The 25,962-nt window shown below is 51.6% G+C and overlaps 2 protein-coding genes across 4 annotated transcripts in view; both read right to left on the reverse strand.

Moving 5' to 3' along the window:
• Positions 1-11,599, reverse strand: part of LOC111141386 (protein-L-isoaspartate (D-aspartate) O-methyltransferase domain containing 2) — a 22,703-nt gene extending 11,104 nt beyond the window's left edge. For 2 of the 3 annotated variants that reach the window (XM_022493892.1, XM_022493891.1), the window contains exons 1-3: positions 6,619-11,287; positions 3,157-3,259; positions 1,789-1,960 (exon numbers count right to left, since the gene is read on the reverse strand). In XM_022493892.1, the coding sequence (XP_022349600.1) occupies positions 1,789-1,960; positions 3,157-3,259; positions 6,619-6,925 (582 nt within the window). In that variant the 5' untranslated portion in view covers positions 6,926-11,287. Of the gene's footprint in view, positions 1-1,788; positions 1,961-3,156; positions 3,260-6,618; positions 11,288-11,542 lie in introns of those variants that run through there. The other variant, XM_022493890.1, reaches the window with a different exon arrangement.
• Positions 11,600-21,758: 10,159 nt separating this feature from the next.
• LOC111141754 (myelin transcription factor 1) overlaps positions 21,759-25,962 on the reverse strand; it is a 37,213-nt gene continuing 33,009 nt past the window's right edge. Inside the window, exons 20-21 of the mRNA XM_022494559.1 lie at positions 23,485-23,628; positions 21,759-23,128 (exon numbers count right to left, since the gene is read on the reverse strand). Coding sequence (XP_022350267.1) covers positions 22,988-23,128; positions 23,485-23,628 — 285 coding nt within the window. The 3' untranslated portion in view covers positions 21,759-22,987. The remainder of the gene's footprint in view (positions 23,129-23,484; positions 23,629-25,962) is intronic.

Raw genomic sequence — 25,962 nt, forward strand, 5'->3', positions numbered from 1 at the left:
GGAGCTCTAGATAAAACCACTTGGGAGATGTATCAGCCGGGGGTGCCAGGCTGGCTCGATAGGTGAGGGGAGCAACTCTTGCTCTTGGGTCACGAGTTTAAGCCCCACGCTGGATGCAGAGATTACTCAAAAATAAAATCTTCCAAAAAATCAAGAGAGGGAGAGAGAGAAAGATCAACCAAATATAAGATATAAATCTTAAATGGAGGGGCGCCTGGGGGGCTCAGCTGGTGGAGCGACTGCCTTCGGCTCAGGTCACGACCCTGCAGTCCCAGGGTCATGTCCCAGAATCGAGTCCTGCATGGGGCTCCCTGCTCAGCGGGGAGTCTACTCTCCCTCTGACCTCTCCACTCTCACTCTCTCTTTCTCTCTTTCTCTCTCAAATAAATATATAAAACTTTTAAGAAAATCTTAAATGGAGATCCATTCAAATAAACTATTCAAGCAAATTTTGAGATAATCAGAAAAATCTGAACACTAGCTGGCAATTTTAAAATACTAAGAAATTACTGGTGATTTTTTAGGTTGATAACGGTTTTGTGATATCTTTAAAAACAGCCCTTATCGGGGCACCTGGGTGGCTCAGTGGGTTAAGCCTCTGCCTTCGGCTCAGGTCATGATCTCAGGGTCCTGGGATCGAGCCCCACACTGGGCTCTCTGCTTGGCAGGGAGCCTGCTTCCTCCCCTCTCTGCCTGCTGCTCTGCCTACCTGTAATCTCTCTCTCTCTCTCTCTCTCTCTGTTAAATAAATAAATTAAATCTTTAAAAAAAAAAACAGCCCTTATCTTTGATAAATACACTTTGAAATATTTATGGATAAAAATTTTGTTTTACTTAGCAATAGTCACTGCAGTCTGTATATAATAGTAAATAACAGAATGTTATACAGACAGCCCCGTGGGCAATTCCAGGAGCCAGAGGACACACTATGCTCAACAATCACGCGGGCTACAATACACGCGCGCAACAAGATGACACAGAGTATTACATGGCTTAAAATTATCTCATCAATTAAGGAAAACACCGTAACTTCTAAACAGTACGCGCAATGACTTCCTTAGAAAAGGGTACTAACTACAAGTATCATACACCAACAGTGCTTAAGGTAAGGGTTGTGAGCAATTTTTCTTCATTTTCGTATGTTCTGGATGTTCAGCAATGAATGACTCCTTTTTAAACAAAATAAATTAAATGCTAACATTTTTAAATTGCAGAAAATCCCACAAAAATGCAATCTCCCCACTTTTATCATTTCCATTTTTCCTTAGTTCTTTGTAACTGAGACATTCTCCCTGATGACCAATTCAGTTTTGATTAATCTGCTTGTTGATGACAACTTGTTTTTCTCAAAGAAGCGCAACAGCTACGACAAACACATACACGACCAAACAGCAGACAGAGACAAGATTCCTCTGAAGGAAGACTCCTGTATAATACTCGCTGTCACAGACTCTAACAATTAGAACAGAATAACTCTAGTGACGTTTACACACAATTCTAACACTAGAATAAGCATACTGGAACAGCTGTGGGCGGGGTGGGGGGGGCGGTGGGAAGGGAGAGGGAAGGACAGACAAGGGAGGTGAGGCTCACGGTGCAGGCTCCAGGGTGCCTACCTGAGTCAGGCCCTGGCCCAAGCTAGGTTGTCTTTATGACCTGTCCCTGCCTGTGCCCTAATTTGTGAAACGGAGGGAGCTGTCATGAGGCATACAAGGAAAAACACATGGAAACTTCTTGGAACAGACCTTGGCCAACAGTTAAGCGTGTCAGTTATGAGAGGGATCTGACCTTCTCTTCCAGTGGCATGACAAGGATGCCCCCTACTTTGAGAAGACTCTTCATGTACTCTTCATGCTCTTTCTGCACACCAGCCCCACAGTACACACGATCGTACTGAGAACAATCTGGAGAAATCTCCAGGCAATTGCCAGTAACAAAGGAAGGTTCACAGAAGTCAAATCTAAAAGCAAAAAATGTTTTCCGTAACTGAATATATCACATTGTAGCAAGTCTCTACAGTAAATCTATACTACCCACAGGTTACGTTTTCCTTGAACAACCCTAGAATCACATAATACCACTGACAGAGTTAGAAGCTGCAAGTCAGACCCCCAAAATAATTGTATCGTTAATAAACAGAAACCTAGAAATCCCAAACAAAATATTATGAAAGTGAATGCCACAAACATAACACAGACTTCTATCATCTAACTTCCAATCGTCACTGTCTTTGCTCTGTTTTTATAAATCATTACCTTATTTAAGATCTACGAAAAACAAGCAAAATGAGGGGCACCCAGGTGGTTCAGTCGGTTAAGTGTCCGACTCTTGGTTTCAGCTCAAGTCACGATCTCAGGGTAGTGAGATGGAGCCCCATTCGCTTCGGGTTCCACACTCAGCCCCTCTCCCCCCCCGCACTTATGTGCATAAGTATGCGCTCGCTCGCCTCTCTCTTCCTCTCTCTCAGATAAATGAATCTTTAAAAAAATAAAACATAAAAACCAATAAAATGAAAGAAAACTACATTTGGTGTTTCTAAAAATGTTAAATCGTAAAATAAAAACTTTAATACCTTATTTAAAAATGGCAAGAGGTATTATATATACTGTTCAAATACAAATGCAATAATTCTGTTTAAGAATTAGGTGATAAATTATTATCTGTGTTGGAACGTGAAAATTGGGTAAAATGAACATTCTATTTCCCTCTCCTATTCACTGGTGAAAAATTACCTTTCCCTGGTGTCATAGTTAAAAAACCTAAAGCCCTCAAAAGCACAAAATATTTAAGAAAATAATTAGAGGGGCGCCTGGGTGGCTCAGTGGGTTAAAGCCTCTGCCTTCAGCTCAGGTCATGATCCCAGGGTCCTGGGATCGAGTCCCACATCAGGCTCTCTGCTCAGCGGGAAGCCTGCTTCCCTTCCTCTCTCTCTGCCTGCCTCTCTGCCTACTTGTGATCTCTCTCTCTGTGTCAAATAAATAAATAAATAAAATCTTAAAAAAAAAAAAAGAAAATAATTAGAACAGCTTTGCATACACCCCATTCTCCTGCCAAAACTGAATCATGTTATATGAACACTAATAAGCTTTTGTATCCCATCCAATCAAGTTTAAATTATAATTCACACAGCAACCCAAGGGTAGTATTTGATCTTACTTGTCAAAGCTGTCGCTGGTTCTAATGAAGAAGTCCAGCTTCTGCTTTGCATATTCTATTACATCCGAATGGAGTTCAACCCCGTGGTTCACACCAAAAGGACCTAAAATGTTCCAGAATAAAAAAATTTTTAGAACTAGGGCAAGAACTCTTACTCTTTATTTCTGTTTTACCCACTGCAACGCACCAGATTTGGCATGTATAATTACATGAAGAAATTCACAAGGGTTAGAGGTCTTACCACATTACCAGGCCTAAATCACCCAAGCTAAATCTTTAAATATGCAGGGTAGACTATGCTCACCACACTGTAAATATTAATAACTGTAAATACTTGTTTCTTTGACATTACCGACACCACAGCTTTCCAAAGCCTGGGTTGTTCTGCTCTCAAACCTTTGAAGAATTATTTGAAGATGTAAAAAAGCCAAGATCTGCAACCAAGAATTCAAGATCTTACTAATGAATTAAAGAAGAAAAACATTATTTCCAAATGACACTGGACTCAGTACTGTGCTCCACTAGAGGCTGCCCCAACTACTCAGACATGGGCACAAACAGCTTTTGATCATCATTAAAATAAAACTGTAACAGGGGCACCTGAGTGGCTCAGTTGGTTGAATGTCCAACTCTTGATTTCAGCTCAGGTTATGATCTCAGGGTCATGGGATTGAGCCCCACGTCAGGCTCTGTGCTCAGCATGGAGTCTGCTGCAGATTCTCTCTCTCCCACTCCCCCTGCCCCTTCCCCCACTCGTGTACGTACACACTCTCACTCTCTTAAATGAATAAATAAAATCTTTTTTAAATAAACTATAACCACGCCACAATGAAACATTTTTTATATCAAAGGAGATTTATCAGTAATGGGAAATAAAGCTGTGAGAAAGGTTATAAGCCCACTTAACAATAAAGGTATTATTTCCTCTGTATAAAACTGCCTCTAGGTGAGATCTACTGACACAGCTTGGGTGAGTCTCTTTGTTTTGGGAATTCTTTATATGAAGGTCAAAAACAGGCAACACTTATTTATGATGACGGAGGACAAAAGGGTCCTCTCCTCTCTGGATGGGGAGGGACAGCTTGAGAGCTTCTGGGGCGCTGGGTCTACTACGTACCTTGTTCTAGTTAGTACCTGCATGAAGTTGGATACGGACACCAAAATTCACCAAGCTCCACACCTCACACGTGTTCATTTACTGTAGGTTAACTTACACAGCCATTTTTAAATATCTCCATGGGAGAATCAACAGGGCATGAAGAACTTTATTTACTGGACGGACATACCGAAGTCACAGTGCAGCACTTAACCCTACGGCCCAACAGAAATACTGAAAAATAAGCAACCATCTGTGCACCCGTATCTTGACATTTTGCCACTTGGGCTTCCCTGGTCCCCTGACAGCACAACACCCACCCCAAGCCAAGGCTTCCTTCTCCTCCACCTGGACAGCTCACCTGGGGCTCTCCTCTCCCAACATCTGTCAAATGCACAGCTGCTGCTAAAAGATTCTCACTGAAACACACCCTACCTGAGAAGCATTTTCAGTAATTACAACGTCAAATTCAAATTGTCCAATCTCAAACCCCTCTGCCAAATCACCGACTTCCCTCCCCACCGCCCTCTGGCTAGGAGCACGCTCCAGAAACCAAGAAAACCTTTACTTTCCCACTCATCATAGTTTCATTAGCCCCTCATCCTTTATCAAAACCTATTAAGCACTTAATTCTCTTAACAGATATAGGACATAGTTCCTAACCCCAAGGAGCTTAACACCAAACAGAGCAGTAACACAGAGCCCCCGACTCAGCCCAATTAAAAGCTGACTGAGGGGATGGAGGGCATGGAAGGAGTAAGGACTGAGACACCAAGGGCATGGCACTGAAGCCAGCCCAAAAGCCCTCCCACCCCTGCAGGAGGGCTTCCCACTTCCTCATCACACAGCACCTTCAGGTCCCCTGCACACAAGTGCAGCAGCAAAGGGATAAAGTTCAGGGCCAGGCAGGAAGGCAGCTGGATCTAGAGAAGAGTCGGATGAAAGACTCCAGACCTCATGGCTGCGGGCACCATGGTCTTCGGCCCTGAAGTGGTGTGCAACACTGAAGGCTGAGCTGACCGGAACCCACGGGGTCCAGACAGAGGCATCGGCCGTGCCAGCGCAAGGTGTCTACCCGGGAAAGCAAACGCTCTGGTCACCTCCTTCACATGCATCACAGCAGCACGGAGTACCCACTGCGACCCCCAAGAAGCTTCCCTTCCTTTAGAGCTCTCCCCACCCAACATCTGATCACATTCCCAGCAAACGGGGGGCTCACAGAAGAGAAGCTGTTGAGAATTTCTGGGGCATGTCAAGTGCAGCAGGCCGCGTCAGGCTTACTACAAGAACCGAGCATTTCAGTTCCTTTCCAGAGCATTTCTAACCTAGTCAGTTTGATACCCCATCCCACTCTCCACCAAACACCATCTCACCCTTAGCTCCCCCAGTTTCTCAGCTGAACTGAATTACCTTTCACTAATTCCAGAATGATACATCACCTGGGCTCTTCACAAAGCAGTCCTAATCCAAGACAAATTAAGTTCAAAAAGCATTTAGCTTTAAAAAACAAAACAAAATCAAACTTAAAAATTTGAGGATAGCAATCTGTGGCCTGAAGTCAAAGGTTCAGTCTCAAAACTTCATCAAATTCCAAAGTCTATGAACATATAAAGAATCCAAAATTTCATTCCATACCCACAAAATCAACCGTCCCTGCTGAGACATTCTGTAACGCGCTGTGGTGCAGACGCCGCGCTCCCTCGCCAGTGCAGCAGCAGCCCCAGCCCCGCTTCCTCCGCAGAGAAATCTTTCAAAGGGCAGGTCAGCCCCCACTACTCCTCTGGCAAAACTGTTCTATCTCAGAGTAAAAACAGACACCTAAACCCTCAATTATTGGACACTGTCGTTCAAGAACAAAAGTGCCCATCGCCACGTGCAGTCCTCCCCAAGTCTTACTTGGGGAAAGAGGCAAAACCTGTGAAATCCTTCCCACCCCTGGAATTTACTGACAAACAACACCTTACAGGTACTAACTTTTTGAGCATTAAAACAAAACAAACCAAAACTTCTTGGAAGAACTTTAACTTCCAGGGAACTTTAAACTTCATCACAGTGTACAGAGCGACAAAGCTGGGTGACTACCGTAAACGAAAAATCACCGTAAGGTCCTGATTTACACAATTCTCATGGTCCTATGCTGTGCAGGAGGGTGCGCTGGACAGACAGTGGAGGCACAGGTGGCAGGGGTAGGGAACAGGAGGAGTCCCTCCTTTCACCAGCCCACCCCATGACTGTGTATAAACCAAAGCAGGGGACTGCTCAGAAGGCACTCCGGCGAGGGCCCCACAGAGGAGACGCTGCCGGCGGACGCTCTTCCCCGGCACCAGGAGACAGACGGTGCTCTGCTGCACTCTGTCCGGACTCACCGAGAATGAGCCCCACCATGGAGCTGAGGTAGCCCGTGCCACTGCCCAGGTTCAGGAAGGAGAGCCCCGGCTGCAGGTCCAGGGCCTCCATCACTTCCGAATAGATGCACGGAGCCGAGAGGTGGATGTTGCCGTGCTTCCATGCCAAGTCTTTGTACGCGTTTTCTTTAAATTCTTCAAGATAATAGTCTGCGCGATCGATAGCCCGGAAAGCCTGCTCGACCGGTGCGGTCCGGATGTACTGCGCCTCTTTCAGGTTGTCTACCAGCTCATCGTTGTCCTCGCCGGCGCTCACCGCACCTCCCATCTTCCAGATCGCACTTGGGCCACGCTGCAAATACAAACGTTTCTGAAGGGCTACTTACATTAAAGGTCAGAGCACACCAGTTAGGGTTCTAATAACATGCCAGTCTCAAGTTCTGAATTCTGAAAATATCACAGATGGAATATATTTGATCAGCAACTGTCTAACCCACCCCACCCCCTCCAAATTCTGAAAGACAAAAAAGCCAAAGATGAAATTCCATTATAACCATCCAGAAGCTTGTAATTTACAATTTCGAAGGCATGCAAATGAACTTGAGGTACCTAACACATACCCGACAGCTGCAAACAGCATTTTACGACAAGTAGTCAATCTACAAAGTCAGGTATTTAGGGTTAAAATTATCTTGAATATAGATCTGCCTTAAAAGGGATATATTCACATATGGCAAAGTCAATGGATATAAGCATAAAAAGAATATAGATATGTCTACAAAAATCACACTACTACCAACTTCTCTTTGAATACTTCAAGTGCTACAGATCACTTTTGATAAATAAATCTTTAAAAGCAAAAAAAAAGGAAATAAAGGTAAACAACAAATACTATAAAGTTATTCACTATTTATCTGAAATTCAAATTTAACTGTTGTCCTAAATTTTACCTGACAACTCTACACCCCCACATACACATCAAGTCAAGGAATCCACTCAATCTGTTCACTTGGATATTCGGATGTACAAATTTCAGGCAAAAATACTACAGGATGAATGGGGATATTTTATTTTAACAAATACAAAATCTGTTTTCAGGCTACAGCTGCTCCAAGGACTCCTACACCCCCTTTGGAAATATATGTAATGCAACCTTTCTACCTCTTTAACAAAAGGTACATTGCTTACCTTCTTCCCAACTGCATTCAAGAAGAAAAAGCAACAGTGTGATCCCTTCTTAGCCACCTGCTAACATACAATGTGCCTCCATCTAACTCACAGGAGCCATAACCATTAAAATATCTTCTCCAATTTTATAGGTACCCCATGTAACTCTTTCTGAAAGAATTATTTTACTTCACATAAAATGGTAACATTTTACAAAACACCTGATGTAAACTATTGGGGAAAACAGAAAACACCAGACTTCACAAAGACTGACACATTTTCTAATTCACTTCCATAATGACATACTATAATTTATTATTACAAAGTTTATCCTTGCTTTCCCCCTCACAATCCTCTGGATTTCTAACAGCAGAACAAGAAGCATAAACCCTGGGGGAAGAGCTTCCATACACATACCCCATGCACACTACTGGCAATTGTGGTGGGAGAGGTTTTCCCAGGAATAAAAATAAACGAACTCATGATAAATCTTCAGCTTCTCACAACAAATACACAAAATACGTGAAACCTAGGGCTTAGTATAAATGCTCTAACATTTCACGGTTGGAACAGTTCATCTTCATCATCAAGATCTTAGACCTGAACATTATACTTTCCAAATCACCAGGATGGCCCAATTATTAGATTTTCACCCCATTTCAAGATGTTCTGGAGCCCTTGCTAGGTTATGGTCCATGGCCAGTTAACTTAGCCAACTGGAAGAACTGCTAATGAGGTCGAGCTTAATCTTCGATAAGCTACTTACTTCTGAGGCTACAGTCTACATCCCTAGTCTAGGACAGTCATCTTAAAATATAGGTCACTGCTTAAAAGTGAAGTTGCGCTTGCTGCCCAAATGTCTATGTGGGAAAAGGCCTGGAAACCACGCATCTTCCATGGTGGATCTAACTCTCTACGCAATGTCCTACCATCCTATCTCAGTGCCATCATTCTACCTTCAGAAAGCAAACACTAACTCTATATTGGGTACACTTTATTTTCTACCATGTAATCTATCACTTACTTCCAACTTCACCTCACTTTGAAAGTTTCCTCACATGCAAAAGCTAGCACTTTAGTAAAAAGAGCTACAATCTTACAGGCACCACCCACCAGTCCCAGGGGTCTGGTTAGCTTCACAACATACTGAGGCAAATTGGGACCGAGCAGTCATTTTACTCCTGATTACAGACCAGTGCATGAAGAGACTAGAATTCAAACCCATGACTGTCTAGCCAAAGGCCTACATTCTCAAATTCTCAAAGAAAAAAACATTAACACATAACATGTTGGTTATCTTTGCCACAAATGACAGACTCTGTGACGATGCGGTAACCCTCTCTGTTGCCGCCAGGAGGAAGCGTGTGACCATCGGCAGGGTCTGAGAGTACGAACTCTGCCTGCTTATCTACCTCTCCTCACACTGCGTACAATCACCGCTTACTCCTGACCACCCCAAAACACCAACAACAGATTCAAAGATACCTTGCCCAACCAAATAATGGCTCTACCATCTAGTCAAATCCAACTGTTGGAAGTAATGAGAAATAATTTCTGGATACTGTACTTGATTATACTTTGTAATCCTCCGTATAATTCACTCCTCTGGGGTAACTGGCCAACAGGACAACCTTACTCTCACACTGCTCCTTCCAAAACCAACTGCCAAAGGGCAGTGAGGAAGACAGGTGAGCAGCAGCAGCCATGGGAAGGTCCAGGACTGATAGCCAAGGAGGCTAAAGCTGGGTCAACCAGCCTGAAGCCACGATCATGGGGGTTTGCGGTTTCAGTCAACACTGGGTTTGTCAGACTACACATGGAGGGCCACGGCCCAACCCGCGTATCACTCCTTCAGGGAAATACGGACAAGGTAATTTCATGTGGAAAATGAGCTGGGAGGGAGGGACCCTGTCCCGCAAGCCCTGAAAAGTTTGCCTTTTTTGTATGCAAGGGCCTGACTTAAGTTTTGATTGCTGAGGAATAAACACTTTTCCTCTGCCACTCCATGAAGAGCCAGGCCTCTGTCTGAAATCTGCTCTTAGTTGGTTTCCGTAACAGACCTTTTGGGCCACTTGTCTTTTCTCTTCTCATGCTTCACATTCCCTCTTGTGTCTTATATTCCCCAGTAAAAAGGAAGCCTGAGAAGCCCTAGGCTCCACCCTCAACCCCCATGCAAGCAGAAACTAACCCTAACTCTCTTCACGCCCCCACCTCACTGTGGGACCCCAGGTATGCTGTCAACTTTCCAGGTTCTGTAAGTAATAACCCGCTTCTCTTCTCTCGGGCTGTTGCTGAAAGCGGTCTGGGATTAGAGTAACTGCAGGGCCCGTGCAACCGCACCAGTGACTGAGACCAGCAGAAAACAGAACCAAAGCCACACCCCTGCTGGCAGAAGAATTAAAAGAAACAGAGACTTGCCATTAAAAGAAACAGAGACTTGCCGTGAAAACTAGAACTCAGAGAGAGGGATGTTTTTCAAACACTTGAAAGGCTGCCTTGTATACACCATTCCTGGAGCTGATAGAAGCTGGATCCGTGGAACACGTTAGATGAAGATTATTTCTACTCGACACAGAAGAGCTTTCTAACAACTAGAATTCCAAATACTGAACTGTTCTTAGAACCTCCACAGCCTGTCTCCCCCAGGGATGGCCCTGGTTAGGTACAAGCTGAGATGGGGGCCAGGAGGCCTAGGCTCGGACCCCATGCCCTCAGAGGTCCCCTCTCATTCCACCTCTAAAGCTCTACTTCACCCGAGCACAGCCCCAAGTTCTGAGCTGTCTGCAGGAACCTGACTTCACCAATTCTTGACTGTCTACTCGACACCCAAAACGCAGCCGTTCACTTCGGCCACTGCCCTGCCGAAAAGAAAGAAAAAAACCACGACAGGCTAGTGATGAACAAAGGGGGCGGGCAGAGATTTGGGTCACTTTTCCGAGGGGCAACGCTGGAGCACACGTCAGCACGGAGAAATCCGAAGCGCCGGCACCAAGCACAGCCAAGCTCTCCTTCCCCAACCACCCACCTTCTCCAGGGGCCTGGAGTCCCGGGGTTCTGAGCCAATTCTCAGTCGGAAGGGCAACAACTGTCCCTATGGTTCTGTCCTGGAGAGTGAATGTTCCGTCCTCCCTACACCCAAGACGGGCCCCGAACTCGCAACCCAAGACCGACAGGGGCAGCTTCCACCGGCTGCGCCCGCGGGTGCACCCAGACTGTCGCCTTCGGAAAAGGTCCGAGATCATCTGCTCCGAACGCGGACCCGCCTGCACTCGCCGCGCTACTCCCCGCAAACGTCTCCCGCTCGGCACGCCCGGCGCGGGCCGCGCGTCTCTCCAGCACGACCAGGGGCGCCAGCGACGGGCACCGGGAGAGGCCGCGGGGGCCCCGGGGAGCCGGAGGGCAAACCAGGACGCCCCCCCGCGACACACCCCCGGAGCGCTGCAGGGCACGGGGCCGCACTCCAGAGGACACGCGCCCTGGGAGGGTTGGGGGACGTGGGGAGACGCAGGAGGGGGAACCCGGGGACGGGGAGGGCAGACGCGGGGGAGGGGGCTGGGGAACGCCGGTGGGGGGAGGGGAGCTAGACGCCCGGGAACTGGGCGGAGGCGGGGAGAGGCCGGAGGGGCGCCGGAACGGAGGGGACGGCCCCCGGAGGAGGGGTCCAGGCGCTCGAGACCGGGGGAGGGGAGGAGGACAGAGAGGAGGGAGGGGTGGTAGGGGAGGCGACGCCGTCGCCCGCCACAGGCCGGGCCGAGGGCGGCGGCGGGGGCGGCTCTACCTCCGGGCTCGGCCGGCCCGCGAGATCCGGCTGCCTAGGCCGCGACCTGCAGCTCCTCCGGCGCCCCTCGCCCGTCCGCGCCGCCCGGCCGCGCCGCCCGGCCGCGCCGCCCGACCGCGCCGCCCGACCGCCGCCGCCGCCGTAAACATCCGCCGCCCCACTGCGCCTGTGCGCGCAACGGCCCGACTGCGCGTGCGCCCGAGCCTGGCCCTTAAAGGGGCGACGGCGCGGCTGGTGGGCCCCGGCGCGGACGGTCCGCGAGGCGCGTGGGAGGCCCCGCATGCTTCCCGGGTATTGGAGCGGGAGCGGTCCGAGAACAGCTGCCGGTCAGGGTTATGACTTCCGCGTACCAGCAGAGCCGGGACCCAGGGAGGAAGGGCCAACAGGTGAGAAAGAAATGAAAAAACTGTGTGATGGACAGTAACTCTCGGCAGTGGCTCTCTGGCTTGGGTGACACGGAAGGGACGTTTGAGCCAAGGTGGTAGGACAAGAAGGATCCATCTGTGCCAAGAGAGGGTCCCATGGCTGCGGCCCCGCGAGAGTGGAAGCCGTGCACACACCTGAGAGGAGGCCACAGCAGCCCCCACCCCTCCCGGGCTTCAGCCTGCCTCTGCGCAGACCCTTCACCTCTTTTCTGGGCCTTAGCGGAGAAACACAGATTTGGAATAGACCCCATCCAAGATCTGCCCCACAAAGTGAACTGTGAACCCGTACATCCCCATGTCGTGGAGCCGGTCTGCACAGCAGTCTCGGTAACAGACAGCCGCAGGCACCTGCAGTGACACAAAGACCCGGAGCCTGGGTTCTCAAGGTTTCTATTCCTAGAGGATGGTGGTGTCTGGGCAAGGGGCAGGCTGGTACAATTCTTTGGGTCCTAGAAGGCAAAGAGAACTGGTTTTGAAAATAGAAATAATATGAAATGGAACATTATGCAGATAAGAACTTCCCAAGTCCAGGGGAGGAAGAAGGAGAAGCCTGCCTCTAGGAGGAGTGCACTGCTGGGGGCGGGGGGTGACGTGCTGGGCAGCAAGAGGAAGGTCCTACACACCTGGAGGAGTTGGGGTGTATGTGCCCCCACGTATGTCCCACACAGAGAGTGCAGGGTTAGGACGTGTCTGCTCTGGTTGCCCTAGTGAAGCAGGCCAAGCGAAGCTTCGGTGGCCTGTGGGACACCACATAGGAGGCCAAGTCCCCAAGGGCTCACGTTAGACCTGATCTGCGGGCAGGGAGGTTGCGCTGACAGCATCAGGCTTGAGATGTTGACCAGGCACATGGCGCCTGCACAGGCCGCCCTCCAGGGGCAGACAGTCTGAGAAACCTTGGCTGGACATCAGTCAAGGTCGTTCCGCATCTCAAAAGTGACCTTGTGGCTCTGTGACCAGGTCCTCAAGGCTGCCTCCCCTCACCACCCCCAGGCACCCTGGGACCCAGGTTCTGCGGCACACATGCCGTGTATCCCTTTGTGAACCACCTGCACAGCCCACCTGGCAAACTTGGTGAAATTCTACCCCACTCTTCCTTTCACTTCAGTCTGGCCTTACCTGTGGTTTTCCAAAGGAGCTTTTAGTAGCAGAACCCTTTCTTTGAACACGGTGTCAGTAGCCGCCCTACCCCATCTCTACAACAGCTACAAGCCCATCTGCTGGGGAGGATAGGGCTTGCCACCAATCTCATGACCTTGACACCGCCTCTCAGAGTCCTTCCTACCTGCGTACCTTTGGTTATCTGTGACGGTTTCAAATTACAGAGGTCGTAGAACCATCCTTGACCCTCTCCCCACTGTCTGCACCCTCCATATGCTCTATTCTGTCTTGGCCCTGTATCCCTCACGTCTTGCCAGAATAATGTTCACTGACCTCCTGCATACCCTCTCACCAACCCCCTCCCTGGGCTCTGCCAAGTCATCTTCCTAAAGCACAGTCTGATCACATCAGTCCTCTAGACCTTCCCTTAGGGCCCATCGGCTTGGCTCTCCACAGTTATTTCCCCACCCCCTCTGTGTCAGCTCCACCAGCCCTAGACCATCAGGGTTATCTCTGTAGAGTGCCACAGTAAGCACTTTATGTGGGTTATCTCCACGATGTGGATACTAATATGATCTCTGAGAATGTCTCCCAGAGGTGTCTGACACTGGGAGCTAGCCTGGCCCTCACAGCAAGGCCATGGACTCCCCTGTTGGACGTGAACAGTCTTGCAGAGGCACCACGTGGTGATACAGTGAGACAAGACGTCATAATTGGGCCCAAGCACAAACAAAAACAAGGTCCGTGAGTCACCCACAGACCCTCAGACATGCTCTCTCCCAGCTGACAGCAGTGAGCCCTGCTCCTTCTCCTTCATCAGTTACAGAGGAGCCCCTCTGGGGCAGAGCTCAGGGGCAGAGCATCTGACTGCAGAGGAGCCTCCCTCCACCCTGCCCGCCTAACAGAGACCACTCCCTGGGAGGTTCCTGCTTCCCAACAGCACCCAGTCCACTCAGAGGCTCCCTCTCTGTCAGATGGAAGTGTCAGTGCCCAGCCAAAGGCCAGCGGACACACCCAGCGCGGGATGAGCTCATTTGTCTCATCTGTGAGTAGCAAGCCCACCATGGAGGGCTGCAGCGCGTCTCTAACAGGAGTCGGGGGACTTGCTGAAGGGTATGGGCTTGGGCTGGGAGATGTGTGGGCTGCTCGTGGTTGGCATATCCGGAGGAGGAGAGCCCAGGCACGGGGGAGGTCGTGTAGACGCCTGAGGTCAGGGTGTGCCTGGGTGCTTGTGGCTGGAGCTACCTGCAGTGGGTTGGGTCACTGTCTTCAATGTGCTGCATGAAGACTTCTTCGGTTAAGGTGGCCCTTTAAAAATGGTTTTATTGTGGAAATAGAGAGATAACATAAAATTTACCATTTTAGCCATTTCTAAGTGTGCCATGCAATGGCACGAAGTACGTTTCTCACTGTTGTGCAAACATCACCACTATTCATCTCCAGAATTTTTTTCATCATCTCTAACTGAAATGTGCCAAGAAATTCTGAAACTCTGACCAAGATGGACTGGATTTGCTCTCATGCCTGAGACACCAAGAAGTGGGCTACTATGTGAAGCAAGCATTCTCAGAACCTGGACATTGTGCAACAAAGCTCAGGGACTCCTGAGAGACGAGAAACCAAGGGGCTGAGCCCTCCCAGTTCCCTCATCTCACCACCACGGGTGTCTTCCTGCAGCAGGGCCAAGAGGGGGATCCCACGCAGAGCCTAGAGGACTCCCTGAGGGGAGGAGGTAAAACCCAGAGGGCAGGGAGACCGAGGTGGCTGGAGGGCGCAGGGCAGGGGTCAGATGGGGAGAAATTGACAGAGAGGACTTGAGAACCTGCAGCAGCTCTCCCTCAAGGGTTCAGTGGAGAACTAATGAGCATGTGTGTGTGCAGAAACAACCCAGGGCCAGGGAAAGAACCGTCCAAAAGGGTTAGAGGGCACACTGCCTGTGGTTGTGCGAGGCAGAGAGGGCATCAGGTACCAGCAGCCACACTGGAAAGATTCTCGGTTCGTGGAACAGTGGGAAGAGTGCACAGGAGGGTCTTGCCTCCGGAGTGAGTTACCAGCTCGCCACAGGATGATCCCTGCTCAGACCCCACCTAACATATCAGAGAAAGATCTAAAAGGATCAAAATGTTTCCTGGCCACTGTGTCCCAGACCAAAGCTCAAGAATATTTACAGGAATACAAAATACCCAACACTCAACAAGGTAAAATTCACAACGTCTAGCATCCAATCTAAGACTGTCAGGATTATAAAGGAGAAGGCGTAACAAGGACGTAAGTGCAGACACAGGTTACATCAAGAGAACCCCAAATAAAACTTCCAAAAATAGAAATTACAATGTCTGAGCTGAAAAATACTGTGGACGGTATCAGCAGCAGATCGGATGTTGCAGACACGGCAGCACAAACTACCCCAAATGAAACGTGAAAAGAGAATAACAGCATCAGTGGCACCTGGCGGGGGGGGCAACCTCATGTGGCCTGACACACAGTAAAGACTGTCCCACAAAGAAGGGGCACAAGCTGGAACAGAAGGAAAGAATGGAGGAAATGCTGGAATCTTTCCCACTTTGATGAAAACTCTGACCCTCAATGAGCTCCAAGCACGGGAACATGAAGGAAAGTACCAAGGCACAATATTATCAAATTGCTCAGAACCAATGATAAAGAGAAGAAATTTGAAGCCCCCAGAGAACAAAGACTTGTCCCCAACAAAGGAATCAAGAGCGGGGAGGCCGGCAGGTTACAAGACACCACATTGACCACCAGGCGTCGCCCCTGGGCTGCTGCTCGGGCGAGAGGCTGCAGCCCATCCCCCAGAAAGGGAAGGAAGAGTTCTTCCTCCTCGCAAGCCCTGTGCAGCCCGCAGGCGGAGTTAGCCCTTCACAGACGCGCCGAACGCTCCTCTGCTCTCCCTAGTCTGCGGGTGAGTGCAGCGTGATGTTACCTGAAAGCACAGGTGAACTCCAGGGCAGTTGTACCACAAATGACTGAGAAGAACAATTTCTCGTCTTAAAGCACTTTAGTAAGAAGTTAGTGATGTGTGGGCTCTGGGAAGAGGTCTGTGATGGTTCGTTTCTGTGTCCGCTTGGCTAGGCTCGGTGCCCAGCTGTTCCGTCAAACGCCGATCTAGATGCTACTGGGGGTATTTTTTAGCTGTGATAAGCATTTAAATGAGCAAGCACGGAGTAGATCAGATTGCCCTGCGTGATGTGGGTGGGTCTTAACCCAAGCACTTGAGACCCTCAGAGTGAAGCCTGACATCCCTCAGCCTCAGCCCTTCCTGGTCTCCAGCCGCCCCCCTGCCCTGCAGATTTTAGATTTAGCCTCCCCAGCTGAGTACGTCAATTCCACAAAATACAGCCCCTCCGCACCCCACTTCCTGTGCGTGTGTGTATTTTACATACATGGGACACAAAGAAGTAGCGGCAGACCAGGGTCCGGAGCCCTGCCCACACAGTACCTGGGGAGGAAGCACCCCAGGAGCTGACACCCCCTTTCTTTAGAGGTGGAGGGGCAGAGGGAGAGTCTGAAGCAGGCTTGACGTGGCGCTCAGTGTCACCACCCCAAGGTGATGACCGGAGCCAGAACCAAGTCAGACACGAACCCAACAGAGCCACCCAAGTGCCACCCCCACATTTCTTAAGCTGCGAGTCCTAGAGTTCAAGGTTCCCCTCGCCCTTGGCCAGCCCTTCAGACTGTCCTCCCTAGCTTGTAACTTACAAGAGGAAAGGCTTGAGGGGAGAACATGAGTGCGCAGCAGCCTTGGAGGAGGGAGGCAGTCTGGGGAGACCGATCTCCGGAACTCCAGACTGCAGCCTTGCTCACAGAGGTGGGAGCAGCAGAGGTACTCACCCCCGCTGCCCAGATGTGGGGCTGCTAACCGGAGGGCCCCGGGTGGTGCCTACAAGCCCAGGCCTTACCCGGCAGCTGTGGCGGCACGTCAGGACGCTGGGCGGCTCACCAGAAGCAGCCCTAGAGAGAGGAGCGGTGGCTGGTACAAGTGGGGAGACGCAGAGAAGGGGAGGTGAGTTCAAGGCTGTCCTCAGAGTGTCAGGGGAGGGTGTCTGCCCTGGGGCTTGGGCCAGCGCTTTCCACTATGTGTTGGAGACCCCTTTACAGAGAGGGAAACCGAAGCACAGAGACTAGAAATGACCTGTCTCCAACTGTGAGATGGCCCCTGACAGACAGAAAGAGTGTCTGAAGCCAGGGGACCCCATGAAGGGGACTTGCCCAACACCCCTAACTCTCGTCCACGCAGACACATTTCCTGCCCCCCCACCCCCGCAGAGAGCACACTTCCTGTGCTTGGCGTTCTCCCCGCGTGCTCTCTGAGGCTCTGTACCGGGCTGGTGAGGGAGGCAGCTAGGCGGCCTGAGAGAACATCTGTCTGGGGCCGCCCAGACGTGCTGGGCATCTCCCTTCGGCCACACCAGTTCTGACCCTCAGCCTTGGCCAGAAGAGCACAGCAGCTCCGTGGGACTCTCCACGTAAAGGCTGGAAGAGCTTGAACGGTGTCAGAAGGTCCCCAGTCCTGACTGAGGGCCTGAACGTGCGGGGCAGCAGCCCTCCCCGCGTGGCGCTGGCTGCTCGGGCATCAGGACACGGCTGCAAGCTGCCCCGGGACGCTCCCCCGTGGCTGGGAGAAGCGAGTGGTGAGTGAGCCTTGGGGCCTGAAGCAGACCACCAAGGTGACAGGATCCTCTCACGGATGCCCCTGTGGCAGCTTCCCAGGGACCCCGAGCTAGTGGGGAGTGGGGGCATCCAAACACTTCAGCTGTTCCGGAATGACCCAGTCCCCACTCTGGGGAATACACAGGTCTCACGTCTCCTCATGCCCAGAGGGGATGAGAACAGATAGGGAAATGGCAGCAGAGACAGTCAACTTCTCATGGCCTAGCCCATGGCCATTATGAGTGTCCTATTCATAGGACACTTTGGGACTATGAGTCAGGCAGTTTCCTCACTGCTCAAGAACATGGGAGGGCTTCGGATCAGGAAACAGATCCCCGCTCCCCGGCACATACACACATAATTTCTCAAACAATGTCAGGGGATTCCAAACCCCAGAAAGGCCCCCCTGGATTCAGCACTGCAAGAAGGAAATGTGCTTGGGGGTCTCTCCCAGTGATCCCAGAGCTGCTTTCAGGCCCCACCTCAGACCTGAGCTTGGCAGAAATCCCACAGAGCGCCAGCACCTACCCTCTGGGACCAGCAGGAGGGTACAAGTATGCTAGAGGCTAGAGAATGATCAGGAATGTTCTGGAGACCGTGGCCCCAGTACAAGGACCATGTCTTCGTCCTTTCTGTTACTGACAAAAATGTGTGCAGGGGAAGACACTGCCTTGAGGGGTCTAGAAAAGGGATCTTGCACAAGCCTAACTACCCTGTGGAAGAGCCCTGGCCAGCTCTAGTGACAGCGAATCAGGCCGGCAGCCCAACCCAGCTGATGGGGGCAAGGAGAGCCCCCTGCAGGGACATGCTCCACCCCACTCAGCCCTGCAGGCAGGATGAGCCACAGAACCGGGGAAGAACCTGCCTCTACCTGGAGGAGACTTCAGAGTCTGGATCTGGTCCCAGCGACCTCAGGGAACGGTCAGAGCCTCCCAGAAGGCCGTGGTGTCCACCAGGCCGACTGTTCCAACACTAGGAGACCTGTCTGTCCACACTGCGCCTCGAGAGATTCTTCCTGGGGGCTCCTGCCTTCTCCTCCGGCTCCTCCACACCCGCTAGGTCTGACTGCTCCATGGAGCTCAGCTGAGCTGACCCCGAGGAGGACAGACCCCAGGGCTCAGAGGCCTGATGTCAGTCCTGACTGCGTAGCCAATCCTCTGTGTGACCCTGGGCAGCCTCCTGGGCCTCAGTCTCCCGGTCTGTATGATGGAGGCAACCCTAACCCTCTGCCACGGTGTTGAGAAGGGGTTCGTCGTTACTTCCCTCCTGTACCTGCTCAGGGCTGAGCCAGGCAGGGTTTTGTGTGGGGTGACTCAGCTGAGACTGACAGACCTTCCAGGTTTGGTGCCTGATGGGGTCTTGGATGATCAAGCCCTGCTTGGGTCCCAGGCAGTAGCCCAGGGGGCATGGTGTAGGACTTGAACGCACTTCTGCTTGGTCTTCGCGATACAGCAGGTGGGCTTTGGGTGGATTCCTTACCGTCTCTCCATAAACAGCACCACATTTCTCCTTTGCTGTTTTGACAAGTTCTACAGAGAGAACTGCGACAGAATTAAATACAAGGAAAACACTTTTGACAGCGTGTGAAAGACACGGGCAGAAATGTGTCCAATTTGGCAGAGGTACCCTCTGAGCAGCGATGGGCAGGTCCGATGAGGGGTGTTCGATGGCTGGGTGCCGGGAGGGAGCTGTACTTTCCTCCTCTATGGTCCCACGTGGGGAGCAGGGTGGGTCTATGGGCCTTCCTGCCCCTCCCCCTCCACCCCTCATCCTGGAAGTGGCTGAGACCTTACCAGCTCTTGCAGTCCTGTGGGGCTCCCGGGGTGCCCCAAAGACCTATACTGGCTCAAGATGTTGCTGTGGGGAGTGGCCAGCCCTCAGGAGCCAGAACCAGCCCCAGCAGACACCTCAGTTAGTAGGAGGGGCTCCCCTGGCTCTCAGCAGTCACCGTGTCCTCACCGTCCCCTGTGAGAGACAGGGCATGGCTGGGGCCATAATCTTGCATCCCCGCTCAGCTAGACACATAACCCAAATCCCCACCTGTTCTCCCTGCAGTCACGCGCTGCCCTCACTAGGGTAGGCCCCACGGGTGGCCCGGATCGGGGTTCCACGGTGACACAGCCGTGTGACGACAGCCCCTCTTGCAGGCTCGCGTGTGGTCGTGAGCTCTCCAGCTGGAGGTGGTTCGTATCTCGCCGGCCTGGGGAGGGTCAGGGTGGGAGCCATCAGTGGGCTAATGTGGTCAGCTGGGTACATGTACTCTGGCCTGTGGGACATCCAGATGGAGTCCCAGAAAGTGCTACAACTGGGGAAAACAGGCTTGGGAAACAGTGTGGGAGTTGTCTGCACGTGGCAGACACGAGCTGTGGGGATGTTGACTCAGGGAAGAAGGGAGGCCAGGATGTGGACTGGGGCAGCTTCTGAGGAGGACGCAGGGGGCCAGCATCCACAGGAGCAGGTGCAGGCTGGGACAGAAACCGGGAAGGGGCCACAGGCAGATGAGAAGGTGGCCCCGTGGAGGAAGGGAGGATGGAGCCATAGAAGTTTCCAGAAGAGGCCAGGCTTCAGAGGCCTGCACATTGTAGACCCAAGAGGCAAGAGAGAGAGGCAAAGACAGTAAGGAGTAGGGGTGGAGAGGTGGGTCTGGGGAGCAGGGAAGGCCCACGGCATCTCTCCTAAGGATTAGCTGCCTTCCAGACACACCAGATGTCCCCAGGTATCCTGGACCCTGTCTGACTCAGAAAGGGTTTGGAAATCAGGCTCAGAATGTCTAAGAATTGTCCTTTGTCAGGTCAGATGGGAGCTCCAGGTGGGCCTTCGGGGCCAGATTCCCAGGGAGGTCAAAGGGGTTGACAGATCAGGTTGAATATCCAAACCTAAGTCAGGTTAGAAGCTCCAAACCTGAGGCTCGCCCTGTGAGAGCCGGAGCCCCACCCAACACTAAAGCGTGAAAACAGTGAGCTGCCACGCAAGGCCAAAAAGCCAAACACAAGAGTTTAAGCAACAAGGGAAAGAAGAAGGGGGGAGGGGAGGAAGAACAGGAGGAGGGGAGGAGGGGAAGGGGAAGTTCATCGCTCCACATAACTGCAAAGTTCAAGGGTGGGCAACCTTCAGTTATGGCTGGATCCAGGAACTGTGAAAGGATAAGCGTTCTCTCATCCTCCTTCCACCTCCACAGGAATCTCTCCATTTCTCAGCTCTGCTTCCCTCCAGAATGTCCACACTCTCTCCTACTGCAGATGGCTTCCTCTTTGTGGCCAGAATATATCCCCAACCCCCCAACCCAGTCTGACAGCCTCAATGGGGAGAATTCGCTCTGAGCCCAAGAGAAAGTGGTGCACTGCACGTGTTCAGTCACGTGGGAAGGGGCAGGGCACTGTGACTTAGACCTCTCAGAACCACACCTCAGGGGAAAGATGTTGGTGCCACATGTGGTAGCAAAAAGAGAACCAGATGGAAGAAGGAGACAGAGGCCGGCGTCATAGCACACACCGCTCCTGTGTACAGTCAGAGTGGACTTTTATTAGGAAATCACCCTGCAAACACGCCGAGAAGTGCTGTGCTGTGGGTTCCACGCATTTCCTGAGGAAGGGGATCACAGTATCGGAGCTGCCAGAGGGGCAGGGGGCCCGTGAGTGGGAGCTGCTCGGTGCCACGTGCGGCCAGCACTCCTTCTCAGCAGCACGACTCAGCCATGGAGAACCAGCACAGACGCCACACGAGGAGCACGCCGGAGCGCACACACCTGCGCTACACTGAAGTACATGAACAGTGCGGCGCGCCACGGGCTGCTGCCGTGCCTGAAACAAAAGGAACCAAAGGGACAAAGAAAACCAGAAAGTCTTTCTTTCCACTGGACCCAGGGAAAAATATCCCCAAATTATCAAAATTCCTCAGTTACAAAATACTTTTTTAAAAATTCCATTATTAAAAGAATAAATAACAAAATATATAAAAAATAAGTTGGTTGCATCAAAATTATAAGAAGACTTCTATATATAGAAGTTAGAGCAACACTTTTTTTGTGACCTTTCTTATAGTCCAATCATGGATTTTGCCTTGATTTCATTGATTTCCCTCTCGTGGTGTCCTGGCGTGGGGTCTAGTTGTAATAGTACAAAATTAATAAATAAAAAGTTAAATAAATAGCAAATGTTAACATAAGAGGTTGTGAATATAAATACTTACATCTTGACAAAATTAAATAATTTACAGAATAATTAAACTAACTACTTTTTTATTTCTTCCAGGAAGTGCAATTCTCTACGTTTAAATACTAACGAATTGTAGTCACAACCGATCTGGACTCTATTTACATGTTGGGGACATCGCGTTTAACACTTTCTAGTAAAATTTTTTTTCTCATCTTGAATGAATGGATCTTAAAAGAAATGAATCTCGGTGGTCTCCAAATTAGGAATCTATCCCTGACCCTGCTGACGCCGTCCCCACCTCATTCGAGCTCAGCCGTGACCTGGGTAATGCGGCAGTGACAGGTCACGGGCACGGTGGACACACAGAGAGCCGGAGACCCTGGCCCTGACCTAGCCCTGGATCCGAAGGCTGCAGCCCCGAGAGGGAGCGTGACCCCGAGCTGTACGTGTCTGTGCAGGTGCCACCCCCCGAGACGTGTGAGGTGCTCTCCTGTGGAACATCCAGGCGCATCCCAGGTTAGAGCCCTCGCGTTGACCATGGGCTGCCGGTCTATTTCTAACCCACTGGAACGGTGCTTTATTCCGTCCTTAAGACAAAACTAAATTAAATGAAAACAGAAAACACACTTGCCACATGGACCTCACCGAGCAGACGCGCACCCTTGGCCACGCGCTCCAGGCTGGCGTGTCACCCACACCACCCGCCCCGTGCCCACGGCTACCCTCCCAGCCTCGACAGACGAAGGAGTACTGTGGTTGCAAAGTCTGAAACTTCCCTGAGAACCTTGTCCATGAGCTTCCACTGGAGACTTGGAGCTGCCCTTCAGATCTCTTTCAAAAAACAAAAATAAATCGCTTTGTAATACGCCGTGCCTTGCCCTGCACTCGTGTGGGCAGGTCGAGGCCTCCAGCCTGGCAAGCACGGTGAGAAAGACACGGATTTCCAGGCACCCTTCGGATGAGCCCGCCCTGGGCTGCAGATTGGCCACTGCAAGTTGGGCGTCTCCACCGCGGGGGCAGGGCAAGGGAGGTAATCGATGGAGCCAAGTCGGGGTGCCCCAGGTGTCCTGATTGGTGGGGTGGCTTCTGGATGATGAGCTCTAGACCTGGATGCCCCTCACAGCCCGTTTGATGCTCTCCAGGAGGTCCTTGTTCTCGGGGTTCTGGTAGCACTCCTGGTTGGAGTACATGTCAGTGAGGGTGTTCACGTAGGCATCGAAATTCTGCTCACATATTGGCTCCTGGAGAACAGAAGTGGGTCAGAAAGCCCCACCCGTACAATGGGTCCGTGATTTTCAGAAGCCACAGCAATCTATGGGTGAACACGGCATGCCCCCTGAGACAAGCCCAGGCCTTCCAGGGGCACCACCAGCACCCTACGGCTGAAACAAACATGAGTGTTCGGCTGCAGATCCCACAGCCCTCAGGAGATGGAGAGCCTCCACGGCCAGCAGCCTGGGGGGCCGAGCGCCTGGACTGGGGCCCTTCAGGCAGGACCCCAGACGCAGAGGGGTGCCCTGCCCTCCTCACCTCCCCCAGAGTCCTGGGGCTCAGCCACCAGCTCGGCAGTGTGCCCGCAGGGCCACGTCCTGCTCACCATGTGCGGAAGGCGGATGTCGGCGAGACTTTGGATAAGGGCCTGGCTCAGGCCCGACAGCTCCAGAAACAGCGCTTCGTTCTGCTCCTCGATGAGCTTGTTCTCCTCCTCAATGTTCTTGAGGCTCTTCTCCATGGAGGAGATCTGCACCAGAGCAAGATGGGAAATGCCTCCTGCTGTGGGAGTCCCATGGACCACGTCCCTCTCGTGCTCCCCGGACACACCCAGCATGCCATCTGTGTCACACTTCATGCCTCTCTGGGAGCGGGCAAAGAGGCTGGGCCCCTGGTCCCTGGATGCAGGAAGGGATGCGGTGATGGAGCCAGGGGCCGTGTGGAGCCACAGCCTTCTGAGCCACCTCTGTCCTGCAGGGTCAGGGAGGATCACAGACTCCGAAGCACCCTGGGCTCATGTCCCAGCCCACCGCCCACTGTGCTATTGAAGTTCACCATGTTTCTTCCTCCTTGTCTGTAATGGGAATACTGCATCCCACCAGTAATGTGGCCACCTTTGGGTCTTCCTCCCACCAGAAAGACCAACAAAATGCCTTCACAAAGCTGTGGAAGGCAAGCTTCTCTTTCTGCTAGTCCTAGCTGAGCAGAGCCCCTCAATGACCCCTCCAGCACACCCTCGAAGGGACAGCGACAACAGGGCTGACGGTCACGGCCAGTCCTGCCTGCCCTGGGGCATCTCAGGGTCAGCGCAACCCTAGGCAGAGGTTCACAGCTGGTATGGGGAAGGTGGGAAGCCTGCCTGGGGCCCGGTCTGGAGAAGACTTGCTTGGGAGGGCAGCTCCCAACCTGACTGCATCCCAAGGGAGCTCAGGCAGTGGCTGAGTGTGACTCACTGCACCATGCCCTAGGTGCAGGAAGGTGAGCTGACTTTTAGGGGACAATGCATGGAGCGGGGTGCTTTCTTCCAACCACACGGCTGGGAAACATTGTGCTTCATCGCCTGGTAACAAGTCCTTGGCTCAAAACAGTTTGAGTAGGAGTTAAGAGTCTGCCTTCTCTTTGCCCGAGCCTTTCTGCAGAGGATAGGAATGAAAACTCCCTCCAGAGGAAAGAGGGCTCTGAGTCAGTCCAAAAAATGCTAGGGAATAAAAAGGTGGAAATCAGCGAAAGACAAAAAAAGAAAAGGAAGGAAGGAGGGAGGGAGGGAAGAAGGGAAGGGAGGGGAAGGGAAGGGAAGGGAAGGAAAAAGAAAAAAGAAAAGAGAAAAGGAAAGGACAAAAGAAAAGAAAAGAAAGAAAAGAAAAGTAAAGGAAAAGAAAAGAAAAGAAATCAGAGGAGCTGCCCCCAAGGTTTGGGGAAGAGAGAGAGCAGTGAGAGACAGAGGGTGACAGTTCCACAGTGATGTGTCTCAGCACCCAGAGACGCCCCAGTAACTCCTCTCCTTCTACTGCCCATGAGCCTGAGGGAAAATGATGCATGGCAGAATGAAAATCCTTCCTGATCTCTGTGGGCTGATGCTATTTTTATCTAGGCTTCCGAGTCCAGCATAAAAGCCTCTTGGCCAGTAGAAGGAACAGCATAACAAGACACGTGGGCCTCCAGTATGTCCCACTGCAGCCTCTGGGAAGGGGCCTCCCCACCTTCCCATCTGTCCTTTCTGCCCTCAGATCCTGCAGTGTCCGGTCACCTCCTTGTCCCTCTGTCACTGCCATAAGGGACAGAGCTATGTGGGGCCCCTTCTTCTGTGCCCCCAGCTCTGCTCTGGCCCCCTATTCAACAGCTAAGGATGGGGCTTCTTTCCAAAATAAGAACCTCATTGTTTTTTGTTTTTTGTTTTTTTCTGATGGCCAGTGTTCATTCTGGGGAAATCACAGAGATATGCTGCACATACTCGAAGTAATTTGTAACCTTATCGCACAGCAATAGTGACTCTTTCGGGGACAGACACATTCCCATAGAAACGCATTTCTCTTCCAACAACCTCACAGAGTTGATTTCTATTATCACCTCCATTCTACCAGTAAGGACATCAAGGTACAAACTGATAACAGGTTTGCCAGGTCACTAGGCTGCTATATGGCAGTCTTGGGGTAGAATCAGGCTCCGGCCCAGCCCTCAGAACCCACCCCGTGATACTATTCCTTCTGACAGGGCCAGCAGCCAACCCCGATGGGACCACTAACCCTGATGGGACCTCCAGCGTGGGCACCTCAGGACCCCTACTGCTGGAAGAGCTATCGAAGCTGGCAGGTGTGGCTTGTTCTGAGTGTCCCTGAGCCTAACAGTGACCTTGATGAGGAGCTCAGCTCTCTCATGGAAGAGGAGGCTGAGAGTACAAGGACCCCTTGGGTTGAGGGGGTGGCAGGTGGCAACACCACCCACCTGAGATTGCACCTGGGACTGTGCCTGGGGCTGCTGCTACGTCACCCACCTGGGACTGCACCTGGGATTGCAGGTGCGTCACCCACCTGGGACCGCACCTGGGACTGCACCTGGGATTGCAGGTGCGTCACCCACCTGGGAC

This window comes from Enhydra lutris, unplaced genomic scaffold (genome assembly GCF_002288905.1).
Source record: "Enhydra lutris kenyoni isolate GAN:26980312 unplaced genomic scaffold, ASM228890v2 scaffoldscaffold6, whole genome shotgun sequence".
NCBI lineage: Eukaryota > Metazoa > Chordata > Mammalia > Carnivora > Mustelidae > Enhydra > Enhydra lutris.